Source organism: Camelina sativa, chromosome 15 (assembly GCF_030686135.1).
Source record: "Camelina sativa cultivar CO46 ecotype springtype chromosome 15, ASM3068613v1".
Lineage (NCBI taxonomy): Eukaryota > Viridiplantae > Streptophyta > Magnoliopsida > Brassicales > Brassicaceae > Camelina > Camelina sativa.
The window spans coordinates 10,625,684-10,646,808 of record NC_141894.1 but is presented as its reverse complement, the minus strand read 5'-3'; the positions used below and the strand labels follow the sequence as shown (position 1 = coordinate 10,646,808).

The window sequence follows — 21,125 nt, the reverse complement described above, 5'->3', positions numbered from 1 at the left end:
GATGGATGATCGATCTTACAAAACATGATTACATCAACTAATTTTCTTATCCCAAGGAAAATGCAATGGTAAAGTGTCCTTTATCGAAACAATTAAATTCCCATTTACATTGTTTTCGTATAACAAAGTTGATGATTGGAAAGAAAGAAGAAGTAGCCGTTACATAAGTTAGGTGAATTTTTCAATTCAAATGCACCAAAGAGCCGCTCGCTATATTCTAAGTTACAACGTTCGGAAAGATAATTCCCTTTTATTGCTTCTACAACGACGTCGTTTCTTTTGTCGTACACGTTTTATAACCCAGACCCACGTCTCTCTATCTCTCTCTCTGTTAAAGAAGAGAAGAAGAACTCTATCTCTATCTCTCTTCTCCTTCTTCTTCAATTTAGATCGTTCGTGAATCTGTACCTCCACGTGTGAAAGCATTTCAATTTCAGAAATTTCGACTACGATTGTTGGGTTTTTCAATCAGAAGAGGCGAAAAAAGGATGGCGACGGTTAATGGGTACACAGGAAATACTCCGGCGGCGACTACGCCGGTAGCCACTGGATCAAAGCAACCTGCTCCTCCGTCTAAGACCGTCGATAGCCAATCCGTTCTCAAAAGGTTCTTTCTTTTCTACTTTTTCTTTTCCCCCCGATCTTGGAATAATCCGCATCGTGGAATTTGTAATAGTCTTTAGCTTCTTTACGATTGGAATCGCTTATTCGATTGTTTTGTTGATTTCATTAGGTAGATTAGATTAGGATTTGATTATACCCATATCTAGTTCTTGTGGTCTACATCTTTCTAGATCATTTTTAGACAAAACGATGGATCCAAAAAAGAACTGATTGTGACTTCTCTTTGTTCTTTTCTGAAAAATGATGGGTTCTTTTATTGCCCACCAACTGTTTGCTATAATTCCTCTGAGAGTTTGATGCATCGGGCTATATATGTACTACTGATTACATTTCACTATGGTTTTCCTCTTGTTTGGTTCTGATTCAGATCTCTTCTTGCTCAAATCCAATTCAATGATTTACTAATTCTTTTGTTCGTCTTTAAATGCAGGCTGCAGTCTGAACTAATGGGCTTGATGGTAAGCTATCCCTCCTTTGCCTTTCTTCTATGTAAAGAATCAGAACTGAACCTGTCTGTGGATATAGTTTAAACGCTTATATATAGCTTTTGTTGGGATTTATGTTTTGCAGATGGGAGGTGATCCTGGGATCTCGGCTTTTCCAGAGGAAGACAACATATTCTGCTGGAAAGGAACTATCACAGGGAGTAAAGACACTGTGTTTGAAGGAACTGAGTACAGACTTTCGCTCTCTTTCTCAAACGATTATCCTTTTAAAGCTCCCAAAGTTAAGTTTGAGACGTGTTGCTTCCACCCCAATGTGGATCTTTATGGCAATATTTGCTTGGACATTCTTCAGGTACATAACAATCGTTTGCTCATGGAGCTAAAGCTATAACACACATCTCAGAGAAGCAGTACTTAAGACGGATCTGTACTTAACCAGTATCTGTTTTCACATTGTTTGTAGGATAAATGGTCTTCTGCTTATGATGTGAGGACGATATTACTCTCAATTCAGAGCCTTCTTGGAGGTAAACTCTATTCTATGGTTGATATATTAACCGGCTCCCGTTTCTATCTGTTGGTTTGATATCTTATATCTGATTTTCCTGCCTTTTTGTTGGGATTTGATCAGAACCGAACATCAGCTCACCATTGAACAATCAAGCAGCTCAGCTTTGGAGCAATCAAGAAGGTAATTTTTTGCATTAGTAATCAGATTACAGCATCTCTGGTTTTACAACCATTTTGATTCAATAAAGATATTCTTCTTCTTATGCCTGTTTTTATTTTTTTGGTTGTATTGCTAATGTAACAGAGTATAGGAAGATGGTTGAGAAGCTCTACAAGCCTTTAAACGCATGATTCTCAAAAAGCCTCTGTAAACTGATTTAAATCACAACTGTCCTGGATCATGTCAATTTTCAACTTTTTCTATTCTCAGTGTGAGCCAATATTAGCAATCAAAACCCTCTTATCACACAGTTACACACAATCACCACCAGACACCAGTATCAACCAACCATTCAGAGCAGATTAAAAAAAAAAAACTCTATTGTTTAAGTAACTTAGGTTTGAGAAGTTCGTAGTAGCTCTGAAAATGTTGTAGACGACGTATCAGAAATTTTCATTAAAAATTTAGTATCTGAACTTTATAAGAAAACCGAGAAACAGAAGTTCCCAAGCGATAAGAACATGATGATATATCGCGACAATACCAACCAAACAAACAAACCAAAGCTGTTAAGATAAATCGAGCTAAAATCATGGAATTGTTGGTTCCGGAGGAGGAGGAAGCGGAGACGATCCTGTTCAAATCATGAAGCCCATAATTCGTGTTTGACCGATTATCTCATAAAATGGGCCTTCTGGCCCATAATTATAGAAACGTCGACGTTTCATTCATACCCTGGCAGTACATCCCAGAAACCTTGAGGGTTAAAAACCCGCCGGAGAGTCCCACTCTCTTCAACTTTTGAGAAGCATTTTTCATTGCTTCAGTGTAAAGACGAATAAATCTCTCACTGCACTTCCCTTTAGAGCTTAGATCTCCGATCTGGAGGCCTTTTGCGTCTCCTCTAGTGTTCATCTTCTGACCTAATAATGTCGATCTCCGCTCAAAATCCGGATATTTCCGGGGATAGACAATCCGGCCAAGATGTTCGTACTCATAACGGTACTGCTTTTCTCTCTATCGCTCCCTTTTTCGTCTGTTTCTCATTTCCCCGGATCTGTTCTGTTTTCCTCATTAGATTTTTGTTTTTGTGTTCGATCTCTAATCTAGGGTTTTGTTTTGAATCTCTTCTTTTGGATGTTTTTTTTGTGTGTTTGTGGTGTTTAACTCGGATGTGATGAATCTATTTGCAGTGATGGCTTGTCAAGCTATTTCGAATATAGTTAAGACCTCACTTGGTCCCGTGGGACTCGACAAGGTTTGTACTCTCATACCCCTATTCGACTGCTTTGTGACTCTTTGTTGAATTTATTGGTTTCTGATTTGCATCTGTGTTATATATACTCTGCTAGCCTTTGTTTTACTTTCCTAGTTTGTTCAATCGTTTTTCATCTTGTTTTTGTCAGATGATGGTGGATGATATTGGTGATGTAACCATTACAAATGATGGTGCTACTATTCTTAGGATGTTAGAGGTCGAACACCCTGCTGCTAAGGTAATTGATGCATATTTTGATGGTTATATATTCGTATATTCTTATAATCGGTTGCCTATTTATGTGTGTGTTTATAAGAGTTATTATGAATTATTAGTTACTCCGAGTCTGTCTTCTTTTGCTATGACAGGTTCTTGTCGAGTTAGCTGAACTCCAGGACAGAGAAGTTGGTGATGGGACTACATCCGTTGTTATTGTAGCTGCTGAGTTGCTCAAGGTTTGGTTGATTACTGTTTTCTTTGGTTTTGTTGTTTGTCTTCCTAGAGTTGTCAAGATTTTCCACTTGATGATTAATGATCATATGGATTTTATCTGCAGAGGGCAAATGATTTGGTCAGGAATAAAATACATCCAACATCAATTATCAGTGGATACAGGGTATGCTATATTTCTTATGTAGTGACCTGCATTTCAGAATTTTTTTCCTGTGTGTTCATATTCTGTGTTGCTGTTGACAGCTAGCGATGAGAGAATCTTGCAAATACATAGAAGAGAAGCTAGTAACGAAGGTTAGTCCTGTTATGATGGTCTACATTTTGGCCTCTTTCCTCATGCATCTTGTCTTTGAATGAGTATATAGCATTTGAAGAAACTTTAATTTGTGTTCAACTCTATAAGGTCCCTCTTTATACATCTCCCCCTTCAGTTAATTTTTTATTTTCTGCTTTTCTATAGGTTGAAAAGCTTGGAAAAGTTCCATTGATAAACTGTGCTAAAACCAGCATGTCCTCCAAATTGATCTCTGGAGACAGCGACTTCTTTGCTAATTTGGTATGCCTCTAGTTCTCCTTGCTGGTTATTTATGCTTATGTGTCTAGTCTCTGTTTCGTCTGGGGACACTTTTTCTACTTAAAGTCCGTTCTAGGATTTCCTTGTCTGGAATCTTTTGATATTTTCTTGAAATATTACTCTTATCATTGCATGTGTCTGAACTGTTATAATGAATTTTCTTAAGGTTGTGGAAGCCGTTCTGTCAGTAAAGATGACAAATCAACGGGGAGAGATAAAATACCCTATCAAGGTCTGTATCTGCTCCTCTGTAAAAATTTCAGACAAAATATCTTTGGTGAAGATGGTACTTGTATGCTCAGACACTTCTGCTTACCACGTTTCAGGGAATTAATATTCTGAAAGCTCATGGGCAAAGTGCAAGAGACAGCTATTTGCTGAATGGATATGCACTCAATACTGGTCGTGCTGCCCAAGGGATGCCATTACGAGTTTCCCCAGCAAAGATTGCTTGCCTTGACTTCAATCTTCAGAAGACGAAGATGCAGTTAGGTGTCCAAGTTGTTGTCAACGACCCACGAGAGCTTGAAAAAATCCGTCAAAGGTAGTTTGTTATCTTAGTCCTTGCGTGAAGAAGTATTTCCATTTCCACAGAGTTTTTTTTAACATGTTACTGAATATTTGTTTTCACAGAGAAGCTGACATGACCAAAGAGCGAATAGAGAAACTTCTTAAAGCTGGAGCAAATGTAATTCTGACCACGAAGGGTATAGACGACATGGCACTTAAAGTGAGTTTGAAGTCCAAATTTTCTCTTTCCCCTTGCACATAACTCAGTTTTTGAACTTTTCAAGTGTAACATGAGAAGTTATTGACATGGATTCCCATTTCTTCTGCTTTTATTTCAGTATTTTGTAGAGGCAGGAGCTATTGCTGTCAGGCGTGTGCGCAAAGAAGACATGCGCCATGTTGCGAAGGCGACAGGAGCAACCCTGGTACTTTTTAGATATGCCGTTTGAATACTACAAGCATTAGAACCAAGTTGCCAAACATTTGACTAATATATTTATTATTTGTTTTAGGTCACCACTTTTGCTGACATGGAGGGCGAAGAAACATTTGATCCAGCACACCTTGGATCTGCTGACGAGGTTGTGGAAGAGAGAATCGCTGATGATGATGTTATATTGATTAAAGGAACCAAAACAAGCAGTGCGGTATGCCATTTGCTCTCTGCTTCAAATTATTGCTTAATTGTAGACAGTTCTATATCACACAAAATCTATCTTAAATATATTATATTTAAAGTTATAAGAGTTTAGTCTAGCTTTGTCATGACTTAGTCAGCTTTTTTTCTGTAAGGTTTCGTTGATCTTAAGAGGTGCAAATGACTACATGCTTGATGAGATGGAGAGAGCACTGCACGACTCTTTATGTATTGTCAAGAGGACCCTTGAGTCCAACACGGTAACATCATTTTGCTTCCTGTTAGAAATTTTCCTTGCTTTTAGCAATAAATTATACATTTCTTGTTTTACTCAAGACTGTTTCCTCTCAAACAGGTGGTTGCGGGTGGAGGTGCAGTTGAATCTGCATTGTCTGTGTATCTGGAGCACCTTGCTACAACCTTGGGCTCTCGCGAACAATTAGCAATTGCTGAATTTGCTGATGCTCTACTGATTATTCCAAAGGTGCGACCGACAATCATCAATAATAAATCTGTCCTTTGTTTTTGACTTATTATCTAACTATTACTGTTCTATCCTCAGGTTCTTGCTGTAAATGCCGCTAAGGATGCAACCGAGTTGGTAGCTAAACTAAGAGCGTACCACCACACTGCACAAACAAAGGCTGATAAGAAGCACTATTCAAGGTAATAAGCAATATTATTGCTGAGCAGTTTGTTTGTGTCTCGTCCGCTTGAGGTTTTCGTTTGAAAATTAATGTCTGTTCTCATTGGTTTTATGTTGGTAAATCGCAAATGCAGCATGGGACTTGATCTCGTAAACGGAACCATCCGTAACAATTTGGAAGCAGGAGTAATCGAACCGGCTATGAGCAAAGTGAAAATTATCCAGGTGAAGCACTCGCTTACTTTTTCACATAAACTAGATTTTTTATAAAAGCATGTGATCTCTTCTTAGATTATTAAAGGAGCTTTGTTTTGTGACCAGTTTGCAACAGAGGCAGCCATCACAATTCTGCGAATTGACGACATGATCAAACTGGTGAAGGATGAGAGCCAAGGCGAAGAGTAAATCACAGCCCAGCTCCTCTTTCTCAGTCTTGCCGTATCCTTAGTGTGTTTTTGTTCGCATTTCATCACTCACCACCTTTCCTTAGCTTTTTTTTGCGCTGTAACAATATTAGCCTCTGAAACAATAGTTTCTGTTTTGTTCCAACTCTCTCGTTTCTTACTCGCTTTTCACTTAAAAAGAAATTTTTGCTTTTCTTCGGATAATTCATGTAATGAAGCTTTTGTAGTTGTGTACTTTTGTTACCTAAACAATATGGAATCATTTGTTTCTGCCTTCATGTTGTACGACTTATAAAATTGATTCCCTTGCAATTATTACTACAGTAAGATTCTTTTTCTTTGGAATAAACCGTAATTTATTTACACAATTATGGGCAGAAATCAACAGAAGTTCCTACAATATTTACACATAGCTACATGTTTAACTATACAATCTAAATAATTCATACGGATTGTATGGTTTGAACACTTTGTGACGAAGCCAGTAACAATGCAGAACCAATGCTGGAACCATCTTCCATGGCCTTAACCACTACGTGTTGAGCTACATCTTCTCCCAATATATCTCTCAGAGCTTCGTCCATGTACTCTCTGAACATCCTGTAATTTAAATACAGACCTCCTTCTACTGCCACAACTGTTCTTCTCATTATCTGCTTATCGCTTCTCCTTCCTCCTCCGCTCCCATCTCTCCCTACCTTCTTCAAGATTCCTGCAATCCCTGCTGCTGCTAGCCTGGCCGCTCTGCGGGTCACCACATCACATATCTTTACTACAAGTTTCCTCACCTTCAATGGTACCTCTGCTACCTGTTGTTATGAACAAGAGAACGCGCCATGGGATCAAAGGTATCAGCCATCATTATGTTGAATGATTTTGAAACAGAACTATACTTTGCATCACAATATTCTTGTTTGCTTACCCCTAAATCTTTCAAGATTCTTGCTACTTCTAGTAACTCGGGTGTGTCATCTTCATGCATTGCTGAGACAGAATTTGTTCTGTGAATGGAGTAAGATTAGATTTAACACAAAATACAACTTTTTTTTTTTTTTTTTTTGGACTAAATAACACAAAATACACCTAATAGCTACTTTTACTGGGGTTTTTCAGAATTTCTGCAATAGGAAACGAAGTAAAAATTTGGCAGTTGTTTTTTCATGTAAAAAGATATGCAGACATAAGACGTAAAGGAAATGTACCTTAGAATGAAAGGTGTCGATAAAATGGATGAGATGGGTCCAAAGATATCGGACTCTTGTGACATGCGAAGAATTACTCTGCGGACAATGTCGCCGAGATACATCCCTCCTATCATCTTCTCAAATCCCTGTAAACAACAATATCAACCAATTGATTACTTGATAATAAACCTTGAAAACAGGATAAAACAACACAAAAGAATGGGAACTTAGCATAATATTACCATGTCATTTGAATTCATACTCTCTGCATCCAACTCAATATCATATGAAGTTCTTGGCAGACGTGATGACCAAAAGTTTCCCCACTCCATATTGACCACCTAGCACAGAAGAACAAAGCATTATAAAGGGAAGAGCGAATCTTTTATAGGGTACACCTCTTTTGTGTTGAATCTTCAAGAATCTAAATATTAGTGGTAAGTTCCTCAGGACGAACTATGTAGCAATTCTTATTACCATGCTTCCAGAAGTTGTGCGCGGGTTTTGACACTTGATTATGGCATCAGTTCGTTCAAGGTAACAAGCATTACTACCTGTTCCAAAGACAACAGCGGCAATTGTATCTGGGTCGTGAAAATGTCCAAATGATAGAGCCCCAACAGTATCATTCACCTGCTCAAACAATGAAACTAATATCAACACCACACATGATATCATGAGGTTTTTAAGAGCTATTCTTGTTCAAAATTTTGTGACGGTATGTAAAGCTTCAAAGGAATTGCAACAGCAGGTTCAACGTGTTGCATTTTTGTAAAGGACTTACAAGAGCTGCAACACGAATATCTAGCCCTCTCTTGTTCAACGCTCCTTGTAGACATTCAGCAATGTCTTCCCCAGCCTACATTAGTAAGATAAACGTGTTATGAACTTGATGCATCAATGTTGATTACATTTCCCAAACTTAACTTCAAATGCTAGAAGATGAATCACATTGTTTATACACAAACTGATGATTATACATCTGAGTTGATCCAACAATTAACCCAATAAAAGAGTGGTTTCATCATAGGTTTTAAGATTATATTATGCAGCCTTAGATGTAATCTAAAACTCAGGCAGACGGGTAAAAAGGTTGCAGAGAAGCTAAACTAACCATTTCACTAATTGCAAAACCTTTGGTCCATTTAATTAGAACTCCTGAAGAGAGAGATGTTTGCTTGACTGGGAAAGAAAACGTAAATGCAAGTTCCCTTTTTACAGGTTGTGCTAAATTGACCATGTTTCCTTCTTTTTCAATAAACATCTGCAAGGATGATGCTAGAAAGTCAAAGAGAACCTGCAAATCAAGTAAGAAATAACCATGTGAGCATTTTAATCAGTCGGATTATAGCAACCGAGTTTGGATTAGAAGAATGTTGAAGAAAGCATTGACACCTCGCTGGTGCTATTCATCAACGATGTTGGTATAGAATGTCGTTCAATATCTTGAACTTCAAGAGTAGATCTTTGGCCACCTAGATGAACCCTTATAATCCTAAAGTAAGAGCCTCCAAGATGAAGTGCATAATAAGTTCCCCTCTCGCTCCTGCAATCAAAAGGGTTCGTACATTACAACAAGAGGCTTTACATTATGACAATCACACAACCAAAAACATTCAATTTTCACACAACTAACAAACATATTTCCAGACATTTGCTCCATCATGTCACCAAATCAACAAGCATTGGAGATATGTAAAAAATCTCACCCATTGGGAAGATCATCAACAAAAGTAAGCAACATTTTAAGCTTGGACCCTCCTTCAGAAACCAAACCAGCTTGCATCTCCACAGCTATAGCATCAACCATCTGTCTCAACCTTCCCAAGGGAGTCTCACACGCTTCCTCCAAATCCTTAAGTATCCCCACCACCTTCCTCCACTTCCTCCTCCATTTCATCCTCCTTCTCACCACCATTGTGGCCACAGAACAAGCCACCACAGCCGTAGCTGCTGCCAACGTCACCAAAAACCTCCCCATTTCAAATGTCTATACACAACCTCTTCTCCCTCTCTCTCTGTGTCTTCAAGAGAAATCGAGATAAAATTACTCACAAAAAGCAAGAGCCTTTACGACGAGAAAGCAATTTACAATCAGATTGGCACGAAATGCAAATGAAAAAGCTTCAACCACCGATGAGAATAACCCTATAAGGCTCCATTTCAACGCAAACGGTTCCTTTCTATAACCACAGATACAAAAATTAAACCGCCTCAGCAAAAAAAGCTCCCTTTTTTTTTTTTTTTCGCTCCTCCGTGATTTCTTCAGATCAAACAGCCTTGCGCGCTCGTAGGTTCCGACAAATTCCAGCGAAAGTTATGTCCTTTTTTTCCGGCGAAAAGACGCAGCGAGACAGAGAGAGATTGATAAAATTTTGGTAAGAGAGTCAGAAAGAAGAAGGAAGGAACGCTGGAAAGGCGAAAACGAATCGATGAATGAATAATACATTTACATACATGAATGTTATTTAAATGACAGTTGTACCCTCATGTACTTTTCGAGTATGGACGGTTTCGATTCGCTTATTTTTCATTTGTTTTTGGGTTTGACTCGCCCTATTATTAATTAATGGGTTCGTCTAAGTTTAATACTACTAAGTTTCGTAGTAGTTGACGTTTAAATGTTTAAAGAGAATATACACTACTATTTGCCGTATATCAATAATCCTGTCACTATTATTAGGCTCTCTAGCTAACACTTGTTGGTCGTTTTTATTAAGAACGCATTCGAGGAGCAATGACGTTTTGTGAGCCAAGGATATATATATATATATATATATCAATATGGTTAGACAGACTAATCTGGTAGAGTATAATAATGATAAAAAAAATATATTCAATTAGCTGACTAATGAAAGAACTGGCTGTTTCATCCATCTTAATTATATAAAAGACATGTTTTTTTCCTACGAAAACATCCATTCTATTTTGCTCACACCATATGGAGTCATGATGTACAAAACAAACCATTGTTATACCATAAATCACATGCTATTTTATATGATCCGACACATTTTCAAGTTCATGAGTTTTTTTGCAGAAAACAAAAATACAAAATATCTTCTCATCAGCAATATTCATACATATAATTACGTAGTTCTAATTGGTGGATGATACAACTACCTACTGTCTTTTTATAAATCAGTAAATCACTACTAAGAAATCATTATGATTATTTTTACGGATATAATAACTAGTAAGAAGTTCATTAAACTATCATCATATCCGGTTACTAAAAATCTCTTCATAAATATTTTGAATCACCAACAAAAAGAAATGTCAGTATAACGGTTATACAAGCGTCTAGAGCCTAACCACACACACTAATAACACAAGATCAAAATTCAGGCTACTAATGATTTAGTATATGAAAATGAAACCAGCAACAATATCAACAATTATTGCAAACAATTACGATAATCAGAATCTCAAACCATCAAATAAACTACAAAAATATATACTTAAAATAATATCTAAACCTCACGCAAAACTCTGCAACCATAGAATGAATCAATGCAAGATTCAACTAAAATGTACAAGCGGTCATATGTCAAAATATATATCAAACTATAGTTTATGCATAATCTATACTATGTATAAAAATGAAACCTCATGCATAAATTTGATAAGTAGATGCCTAATTATGTGCTACTATCATTTTTTAATCATTAATGACTATGTAGTGATTAACTAAGATGTGTCCTTAGTTAACTAACTAAGATGTGTCCTTAGTTAGCTAACTAAGTTGTGTCCTTAATTATTGAATACTGCAGGAAGTAGGCACTAAATGGCTATGTGGAAAAATCTGGACTGGTATCCCCCTTGACAAGCCTTATTTCAACAAAATCAGGTTCTCGTGATCAAAACATAATATATCATCGGCACAGTGGATTCCATTGGCATATTATCTCAAGGTACTTGATATCTAATATTAAAATTTTCCTCGTTAAAACCGTTTAGAAGCCAAATTTCAGCTCAGATTAATCCTGGTATAGGTGAGCTAGATCAACCACCAGAATGATTAGAAATAGATCTTGCTCGATTAGCATTACATCATCTTCATCGTCTGCCACGTAATGTACTAGGAAACGATCGGCTTGGTTACCATGAAGGAAATAGCGGCGTGCCACTAAGACCTAAAACAATTTGCCTCCAGAATATGTGGTAATTGAGTGCCTGTAATGGACTGTTGTTGTGATACCACGAGACTGCCACAACAAAGAACAAAAGTATGAGTGCATGTCGATTATGCAATTTTAAATAATAGATAAACAAAAAATAAGCAGAAATACTATGAGTGCTTGATTGGTTTTTCTATGTTCGTATACATGTCCATCTCTATGCCTTAGAAGTTGGATGGGATACATAAATGTTGGTTGGCTTGAACGATCTCATGCACAGGTAGTGCATCGTCAGTCATTAACAAATATAAGATTTAGCTTTTAGATAGTTTGTTATACTCTGAATGTTGCATGATGTCCGCCTTATCAATCAAATAAATAAATGGTAAAATAAATCAGAGAATACAATGACATGACAATTTAAATTCCAAAATCAAGACATACATGAACAATTTCAATTCCAAATATGAAGACATACATGACAATTTCAATTCTTTAATCAAGACATACATGACACAGTTGAAAAATTAATAAATCTGAGTCGCATTAAATCTGATTTGCAGTCAAAAATATGAATATCCAATATTGTGCAAAGATTAATAATACACATGACAATCAATGGCAATCAAAGGCGTTGCCATTTAAATATAAAAATGAAACCTCATGCATAAAACTGATAATTAGATGCCTAATCATGTGCTAAAATCATTAATGACTATGTCGTGAACAAGAACCAATACATGTACTTATTTCAAATAAAATAAACAATTTAAAAAATAATATAATACTACAGTATATAATATAGTGTTTGTTCAGTCAACTCGGTCATGGCCTGTGAATATATTTTATGGCTTATGAGACTCCCCAATCCGAGTTCATTCATGCCTAATTGTTGTCACATACTAATTAGAAAAAGCAAAAAACAAAAAAGCATAAAAAATCTTGAATTTGAACACGTTAATTAAAAAAATGACAAGTTTGTACCTACTACCGCAATAATGATTATAAGTGTCATATAGGTATAAATCTAATTAATACTTCTCCAAATGAAGTGAAGATCGCTAGGGAAAAATAATAAGCTAGTATCAAACTAACATTCTCAGTTTAAGTCACATATGCCTTGAATCCATGATGAAGGGATCCATAATTTTTTCATGTAAAATCAAACCAACAAAAATTGTACAATTTTTTAAAAACTATATTCTAAAATGAAAACTTTAATCAAGATTTAATTAATTCCGAATTAAAAAACCATACCGTATATATTAAAGAAAGAGAAACGTTGAATCTACCAAACCAACACATAAAGCTAAATTAAAAACCAAACCATATGTATCAAAGAAATAGAAACGGATTTGGAATCTTTATTTGAATATAGAAAAGAATTATGTAAGAGTGACAATCATATGTATCCAAATCCGTTAACATATGGTTTGTCACTCTTACATAATTCTTTGATAAATTTTGAATATAAAATAAATTGGTATATCACAGTTTTAGATTAAATGAAAGAATTATGTAAGAGTGAATGTATGGATTATAAGTGGTTTAACTGATCTACCCGATGTAAAGTTTTGATAAAAGAATTATGTAAGAGTGACAACCATATGTATCCATACATTCACTCTTACATAATTCTTTCGTTTAATCTAAAACTGTGATATACTAATTTATTTTAGAGAGAATTAATTATTTGTTAAAATAATAAAAAGAATATTAGGACTCCAAAAATATTTTAATATCTTTATAAATGTTATCCCTACTATTAAAAGAAAAACATTGCCTGAAAAAAAACATTTGTTTTGTAAAATTTTACAATACAAAACCATTGGAAATAAGACCAAATTTTCGTTTTTAAAAAAGGGTACAATGGAAATTTCCAGGCTCCTCTAAACGGATAAAGACGCGGATCTTTCTGACCCGTTTTTACTATTTGGATCCTTTTCTTTAATCACAACCGTTGGTTTATTTCGATCATATCCGTTAATTTAAAAACCTAAAAAGTGTTTCTCTCTCTCTCTCCCTATGCTCTCTGTCGCCGTCTCCATTTTTTTAACAGAGTTTTTGTTAATTTCATATGAGCTTTTTTACACAACAACTCTAGATCAGTAGAATTAAACATCAATTTTCAGTGGATTCAGCTTTATCCAGTGTCTTTTTTTTTCTTCTCAATCTCTTTGTTTCCTTCCAAACCTTAATCTCTCTATTATTCTGTTCAATACATGTCGATGATGGCGGGTATACAAGCAGTGCGATGTTCTCGAGGTCACTGGTTTGTACCTTTTCCCTAATTTTTATGTTCTTTATTAGTCCCTAATATTCTTCAACCTAATTTATAAAACCTTCAACCTAACCTGATGTTACATTTATCGGTCTGAAATCATTCCGGTGTTGGTAAACTATTTGTGTATTAGGGGAATTCACATGGGGTGATTTACTGATTATTGATGATTTGAATGTTTGTTTGCCAAGTTTCTTAATTTTTTTTTGTTTTTTGTTGATGATTTGAAGGTCTGATTACTTTGTATCATCTTCTTATTCAATGATAGTTGGGACGAATGGATAAGTCTGGACTGTCTGTTGAAACATACAGATGAAGAAACATACAGATGAAAATATTGAGAAACAGAAGGAACAGGTTATGAAGCATCAAGACTGCTACGGCTTGGAAAAGTCACAAAGATGAAACTTAGAAGCCCTAATGGTCAGTCTCACCTTCTTCTTTCTTTATACTTCTTTCTTGCTATTATCCATAGTTTTTTTTATGAGGGAGGGACTCTCTTTTGGTCTTGCTTGCTTTTTTTCAGTAGGAGATGTAGAGATTAGACTAGACTTATACATCATGGTGTTATTTTGTTCATGATGTATAATGAGGCCAGTTTTTGTGACTATATTTGAATGTTATATGTCAGCTGATGTCCAACATCTTTCTTAAATTTTGCAGTTGCTAGAGGAAGAAAGCGGAAGCAAGATTCGGTTGACACGGTAATATCTCCATAGTGGATCTATTTGCTTAATCTTTCATCTTACCAATATCCAGGTTTTTCTTTCTTTTAAGCGGAGAGTCCTACTTAATTCTTGCTTTTTGCTGAATACAGGAGAAGAATGTGGTTCCTTCTGACAACCTTTTAAGTTTCCATATCCCACCGGCATTAAGGAAACAACTAATTGACGACTATGAATTTGTTACTCAGATGCACAAGGTACTCATAATTAATGTGCTTATTTGTAAATGAAGAACACCCTACATTATCTACCAGCCTGTACTATGAGGATAAGACCAATGATTCATGTTCCTGTTTGTACTCCTTCTAAGTCCTCTGCTCCATTGCCTCCTCTGTTTCCTCTAAGGCTACACAAAAACAGAGTAGAGAGACGAACTTGATGAACATCTTTTGTGTGGTTTATATTTATCCTTCCTTAATTTGGTTGGGTTTTGTGATTAGCTGGGTCTTTGTGATTGAGATTTGAGGTGTGACAGTGTAAATTTGAACATTTTCATACCCAGGAGAACAATAAAGAATTTATCATTATTGAATCCATTTTTATGCTTTTCATTATGTTTTGAGTTTCGAAAAGTCTTCTTCTTTTTGTGTATATCTGTCTGTAACTAAGGTATGGGTTTGATGAGAAAGATCAAATCTTTGGTTTATACTTAAAGATGATTTGTTAGAATAAGATTTGAAAGGTGCAAGAAGACAAAAGAGTAAATGCCAAAGATAACGAAAGAACAAGAGCGCAGAGTATAGTGTTTCAGTGTTTGTAACAATGAATGATGAGGATTGATGTGTGCACATGCAAGTTTCAGATGTTTTACTAAGCAAAAATCCACCATCCCTACTATTAAAAGAAAAACGTTGTCTGAAAGAAACCTTAGTTTTGTAAAAATTTATAATACAATGCCATTGGAAATAAGACAAAATAATTTATTTGCGATAAGGATAAAAGCGTAATTATATTGGTTCTGAAATCGGATAAACGCGGATCCTTTTTACCCATTAACCTGACCCGGTTTTAGCTTTTAATCTCAACCGTTTATTATAATTTTGAGAATAAATCTGAACCGTTCAATTGACTGAGTGTACTAAACCTAAATTTTATTTTTCTTTCGCCTATGCTCTCTCTCTCGCCGTCTCTCCCAAATGGAGAGTTAAAGAATTTTTCACAATTTAAAATAAAATTCTTCTAAAACATATTTAAAAACAAAAATTTCAGCCCAAATGGAATTGTAACTATATATATATATTAAACACTCAAATGGAGAATACAAGTATTTTGTCTAATTTTTTTAGTCATAATTTATTATATGAGTAATTATTTAAAAAGAAATGATTATGGGACATAAAATTTCTAACAAGATGGATCAGGACGGGAAGGAAAGCGATGTGACGGGACGAGATTTAACACCACGTAACAAAATTACTTTAACATTTTTAACAAGCACAGTTTGTGCTTGATTATTATGGATGGATTGTAAAAAATGTATATTTTCCAGCTGGTGAAGATGATGATCATATTTATTTTCGGTACGGGTTGGAGAATTCTACATATACACCAAAATATTAACAAAACACCTAAAAAGAATGGCAACCTAATTTTTATGGAAAATATTAATATTAGACAATTAAAGTTTTACAACCTAAAAATGTTAATTATTTGACTAAATATATGTTTTATCAGTGTTTTTAAGTAATTTAATTTACTAATTAAGCACAAATACTGAAATAATATAAGTAAACTGAAACGGGTAATACGAATAATGAAAAACAATATTTTGATCAATTTTTTTAGAAAAAGAGAGACATAAATTTTAGACAAAAGTACAAATCAGAAAATATAGATAAATAAATTCAATTGTCAAGTTTTCACTAATTTAGGTAAGGATTGACTATGTGACAGGTAATTAACCACTTTGGAATGGGCACTTTGAAAATTTTGCTAATTTTGAAAACAATTATCTTTTTGAAAATTATAAATTTGGATAATTTCAACTAACTAAATAAAAAAATATTCAATAGAGAACTCTGCTATCCCAATTTCTTACCCAAATTGTTTAGTAAAATTGTCTACCGAGTAGTTATTTAAAAGAGAAAGAACATCAGACAAAAAATTCTGATTGATACGGAAATGAGGGGACAGGAAATGATAGGATATATTTTACTAGGTTTTTATTTTTTTTAATTTACATGAAAATAACATTTATAAAAATATTTTGTCCCGTGCTGTAGCACGAGTTTTTCTTTTATTGTATTGGGATCTTAATTTTGATGTTACTTCCCGTAATTCTACAGCTAATATAGTTCTAATCAAAATAATTAGATGTTTTCAGAATTATAATTTGTTTTTGGATAATTTTACTACCTAACTAAAATTAAATATACAATGGAGAATTCGAGTATCATGTCTAAATTTCTTACCGAATACATATTAATAAACAATGCTTAATGAGTATTTATTGAAAGAGAACGATCATAGGACAAAAAAATTATGATGTATAAAGAGAGAAAGACAAGACGAGACAGGATGGGACGGGATGGGATGGAACGGGACGGGAAATGTTTCCTATTACAAAGTAGATATGTTTGGATTTATATGAACAATAATTGAAACTAAAACCAAATTGAAATCCAATATTTAGATTTATTATCAATATTGTACAAATAGTTTTATATATTCAAAATAATAAGATTCTAACTCATTTTTTCAAATTTAAAATTTATATGAGAAAATTTAATACTAAATTAATTTATATGAAAGATTTAAATTAAAAAAAACCACGACATCATGTTATTAATGTTTGTCGAAAATTTGAAAGAAGAAAAAAACAAAACCATAAATAAATATGAGAATAAGGTGGCTGGGTGGCTTCAATTGTAGAGATTTTCATAAGGTGGCTGTTCCGGTGGATATTTTGAAATTTTGGTTGAAAATTTTTAAATGGAGACTTTATATATTTCGCGAAGTAATTCTCCACTTTGGAACGGGTAACTTCAATATTTTAGTATTTTTTAAAACTGTTAGATAGTTTGTTAAAATTGAATTTTTTTGGATAGTAAAAACTAATTCTATAAAAAAATATATATATTCAAGAAGAATATGGGTATCCCATCTAAATTTCTTACCCAATCTCTATTAAAAATATTGTCTACCAAGTAATTATGTAAAAGAGAACGATCATAATTGTGACATCCCGGTTTGCGGAGAGGTTTAAAAAAATTTATTTGGTCACCTATGTCACCAAAGTGCAGTTTTCTTTTTCGGTCAAAGGTCCTGAGAGAACTCTAGAGTTAAGCATGTTTGAGCTGGAGTAGTTTCAGGATGAGTGACCATCCGGAAAGTGATTGTCGGAACTGTGCGAATGGAGACAAAACACATTGAAAGATCATGTGGTGATTTGTAGGGATGGTAAATAAATCTTTAAAGCCTCCTGGACGTAACAAATCCACTGTTGGATATGGATGGGCCCACTTGCTAGGAATGGATGTGGGCCCACTAAGTAAGGTGGGCCTATGGATCGGGAATGGACATGAGTGGGCCCACTAAGGTGATGATCAGAGCGTTACAATAAGACAAAAAATTATAATAGATATGGGAAGATAGGAGATGGAACGGGACATGATAAAACGGGACAGGGACGTGTTTCCCGTTCCTCTAGGTTATATAGTATATACGTGTAATAATCCAAATTAAAATCAAACTTAGATTAGATATTTAAAATAATAAAATATTTTGCACGTGCTATAGCACGGATTACTACCTAGTATGCAGTATTTTATAAAATAAGATAAGGCGCTAGTTAGACGATATATCACTATTTATGGGATGTATATAAGGTGCATGGATGTTTATGCGATGAATTTATTATTTATAGATAATACTATATAATAAATTAGTTTTACATATATAATCATTCTGGTCATTTATTACATTATAATTATATATTTTTTTAATCTAATCATATTATACATGATGGCCAATAATTCAATATATCTTATTATATAAACCTTAGTTCTCAAAGTTAGTAACTCACTAGACGTGACACGTGTTAGTTTTAACGATCATAGATCAAAGTTAAAAATTCACGAGATCGTGACACGTGTCAGTTTTAATGATTAAATATCAAAGTTAGTAACTCATCAGATCGTGACACATGTCAATTTTAACTATCAAAAATCACATATCAAAGTTAGTAACTCATCAGATCGTGACACGTGTCAATTTTAAGGATCAAAACAAAATAATTTATATGATCATAAGATAATCTATTTGCTTATATAGAGGGGTATATTTACTATGATTTTGACATGTGTCAAGTTACTAATCTGAGATCTTGAAATGTGTAAAAGTTAATATTTAATAAAAAATTTAAGATTACGACAAAAACAAATAAAATTGTTTTAAACAATATTAATAATATAAGAGAATAATTATTAAAAATTTATAAAAATTAAGCAGTTTTTAAATAATTATAAGGAGATAATATATATATATATATATAATTCATAAAATTTGAAATTATAGTTTTTTTACTTATTAATTATACAAAAAATAGAAAAGGGATTAAGGAAAATATACAGAAAATTATTAATTCTAAAAAATGTAAATACTGACTTCTATATAAACATATATCGTGTCATATTATTCATCTAACGAAATATTTTATTCAAAAATATTGCTTTCAACTTTTGGTGAAGCTTTTTTAATGTGAAGGCAAATTTTTCTTATTTTTAAAAACCAAAATATACTCATACTTTCTCCTTTTTTCAGTTTAGAATATGTAAGATTAGCATGTTTCCCAAAAAAAAAATATGGAAGATTAATATATGCATCTTCATTTTCTAATACTGTATTTAAAAATTTATTGTAGTAGTTTTAGATTGTTTTATTTAATTTTTATATTCATCTTTGAATTATTTGAGGTTCATATATTATAGTGTTTATAATTTTCTATTATTTTTTAAATTATGTCAAATTAATGTTCTTCTAATTTCTCAACCTTGATTGGTTGGTCATAGACCTTTTTGTTGTGCAAACACAATTGTTACCATTCGTTCAATCTTAAAAAGAGATAAAAAGGAGAAAGTCATCAACCTAATGGTTGGATAAAATAGGCTAATCAAACACAAGCTTACAACAAACATAGATAGATTGAAAAACATAAATCGTTGTTGACAGATCTGTAGGAGCTTGGAGACAGAGGCTACATCATGGTGTGTCAAAGAAACTTCTGTGATTACATTGGAAAATTTAACATTAGTTACTATCAAAAAAATTTGTGACGTTAAATAAAAGTTTTTAGATTCATTGGTTGCTGGAGCAAACCACTTTGAGATAGCTAAAAGACGTGAACATGTTCTCTCCACACAGGAGGAGTGCAGAGGCGAAGTTCTCTCTATGGTGGAGGAGGTTAGACGCAAGGTTATCTCCCCAAAGGAAGAAGGTGGGGGAGGTTGGACGCAAGGTTATCTCCCCAATAGATGAAAGCGGAGCAAATGTTCTCTCCATGGTGGAAGAGGTTGGACGCAAGGTTTTCTCCATAAGGGAAGAGGGCAGAACCGAGGTTCTCTCCATGTTTAGTCATACACTATTGTAATGTAATTTATTTTTATTCAAATTTTTTTGAGCCAACAATTTTAGTGATTAAAGAAACTTTGCAAAAGTGAAAGTAAAAAGACATATAATAGTTGGCTTAATTTTTTTATATATACATTTTTTAAGTGGTGGTAAATAATATATTTGTAACATAGAATATACCTATGTGTAAAAAATACACTTTTAATGGTAACATACATAAAAGATTTGTATATGGATAATCAGTGTATTATAGTAAAAACAAAATTATAAATAAAGTACAATATATTTTAAAATATTTTTATTATATTTAATTATATTTACAAAACTTTAAATCTACCCATCGGGCGGATCCTTATCTAGTAATCAATAAAGTTTAAAATATGTTAAGAATTAATATTATCTATTATTTACAAATATAATAATAATCGTCTTCTTTCAAAAACTTTTTCTGAATTTGACATAACTCTCTTTTTTGTAGAACCAAAAAAAAAGCTCAACTTTTATTAATCAATTTTGATCCATATTAAACACGTATTAGAAACAAATACTTTATCTTATAATTAAATCAGAAATCATTGTACCAATAATATTGTCACACATCAGCCAACTCAAAAGCAATTTTCTGAAAAAATGACAGTAAAGAGAAAAAATAAAAAATAAAAACAAAAAGATCACTCAAACTGTAATTACTCCTTCTCCACATTTTTTTTCTTTGTTCTTCTTCTCCATATCCCCACGATCTCCATTATCCTTAATTAATAACCACTTTTTTATGTAATTTAAAAATGTTAAACGACTTCTATTTGGCTTTATTGTTTGTGTATCTGATTTTGAATCACTTTCTCTAGACTGTTTACAATACTTCATTAGTTTTTTTTTACAAAAAGCACTACAAAAAGGAATGTTGCTTCAACCTCGAGATACAATCTTTTCTCATGCAAGATTTTGCTTTCTCTCAAGTCATGTTGCCATGACATCTATGAAGGAAGATATTTTACTTCGACTAAACAACAGTGTTACATTG

At 33.7% G+C, this 21,125-nt stretch overlaps 3 protein-coding genes and 1 long non-coding RNA gene across 6 annotated transcripts; 3 read left to right on the top strand and 1 right to left on the bottom strand.

The window, feature by feature from the left end:
• Positions 1 to 121: 121 nt before the first annotated feature.
• Positions 122 to 2,035, top strand: LOC104746411 (ubiquitin-conjugating enzyme E2 19). The gene is made up of 6 exons (XM_010467879.2): positions 122 to 607; positions 1,055 to 1,082; positions 1,195 to 1,422; positions 1,534 to 1,597; positions 1,702 to 1,761; positions 1,885 to 2,035. Exons 1-6 carry the CDS (start codon positions 489 to 491, stop codon positions 1,929 to 1,931), a joined length of 546 nt encoding a protein of 181 aa, XP_010466181.1. The 5' UTR covers positions 122 to 488; the 3' UTR covers positions 1,932 to 2,035.
• A 262-nt stretch (positions 2,036 to 2,297) lies between these two features.
• Positions 2,298 to 6,500, top strand: LOC104746410 (T-complex protein 1 subunit alpha). The gene is made up of 17 exons (XM_010467877.3): positions 2,298 to 2,742; positions 2,934 to 2,998; positions 3,147 to 3,236; positions 3,367 to 3,453; positions 3,555 to 3,614; positions 3,695 to 3,745; positions 3,912 to 4,007; positions 4,192 to 4,257; positions 4,352 to 4,569; positions 4,659 to 4,755; positions 4,874 to 4,960; positions 5,048 to 5,182; positions 5,328 to 5,432; positions 5,528 to 5,656; positions 5,735 to 5,838; positions 5,953 to 6,043; positions 6,140 to 6,500. The coding sequence occupies exons 1-17, from the start codon at positions 2,670 to 2,672 to the stop codon at positions 6,221 to 6,223; spliced, it is 1,638 nt and encodes a 545-aa protein (XP_010466179.1). The 5' UTR covers positions 2,298 to 2,669; the 3' UTR covers positions 6,224 to 6,500.
• Positions 6,501 to 6,554: 54 nt separating this feature from the next.
• On the bottom strand, positions 6,555 to 9,911 carry LOC104746409 (hexokinase-4-like). The gene is made up of 9 exons (XM_010467876.3): positions 9,116 to 9,911; positions 8,802 to 8,952; positions 8,521 to 8,703; positions 8,191 to 8,265; positions 7,884 to 8,039; positions 7,649 to 7,747; positions 7,425 to 7,552; positions 7,145 to 7,223; positions 6,555 to 7,031 (listed from the first exon to the last, which is right to left on the bottom strand). The coding sequence occupies exons 1-9, from the start codon at positions 9,385 to 9,387 to the stop codon at positions 6,666 to 6,668; spliced, it is 1,509 nt and encodes a 502-aa protein (XP_010466178.1). The 5' UTR covers positions 9,388 to 9,911; the 3' UTR covers positions 6,555 to 6,665.
• A 3,592-nt stretch (positions 9,912 to 13,503) lies between these two features.
• Positions 13,504 to 15,069, top strand: LOC104746408 (uncharacterized). 3 transcript variants are annotated; one of them, XR_015581491.1, is made up of 4 exons: positions 13,504 to 13,792; positions 14,077 to 14,231; positions 14,472 to 14,512; positions 14,626 to 15,069. It is a non-coding gene; the product is annotated as an uncharacterized LOC104746408 (long non-coding RNA). The 3 variants fall into 3 exon arrangements; XR_760863.3 differs by having other exon boundaries at positions 13,504 to 13,799; XR_760864.3 differs by having other exon boundaries at positions 13,504 to 13,799; positions 14,039 to 14,231.
• The last annotated feature ends 6,056 nt before the right edge of the window (positions 15,070 to 21,125 follow it).

Bases quoted from the DNA above. Each gene is read 5' to 3' on its own strand.
- LOC104746410 (XM_010467877.3), top strand. From the start codon at position 2,670: ATGTCGATCTCCGCTCAAAATCCGGATATTTCCGGGGATAGACAATCC. The intron at 4,756-4,873 runs GTGAGTTTGAAG...CTTTTATTTCAG, and splicing joins TAGACGACATGGCACTTAAA to TATTTTGTAGAGGCAGGAGC. The intron at 5,183-5,327 runs GTATGCCATTTG...TTTTTCTGTAAG, and splicing joins GAACCAAAACAAGCAGTGCG to GTTTCGTTGATCTTAAGAGG.
- LOC104746411 (XM_010467879.2), top strand. From the start codon at position 489: ATGGCGACGGTTAATGGGTACACAGGAAATACTCCGGCGGCGACTACG. The intron at 1,083-1,194 runs GTAAGCTATCCC...TATGTTTTGCAG, and splicing joins CTGAACTAATGGGCTTGATG to ATGGGAGGTGATCCTGGGAT. The intron at 1,423-1,533 runs GTACATAACAAT...CATTGTTTGTAG, and splicing joins TTTGCTTGGACATTCTTCAG to GATAAATGGTCTTCTGCTTA.
- LOC104746409 (XM_010467876.3), bottom strand. From the start codon at position 9,387: ATGGGGAGGTTTTTGGTGACGTTGGCAGCAGCTACGGCTGTGGTGGCT. The intron at 8,040-8,190 runs GTAAGTCCTTTA...TTGTTTGAGCAG, and splicing joins ATATTCGTGTTGCAGCTCTT to GTGAATGATACTGTTGGGGC. The intron at 7,224-7,424 runs GTACATTTCCTT...CTCCATTCACAG, and splicing joins TCGACACCTTTCATTCTAAG to AACAAATTCTGTCTCAGCAA.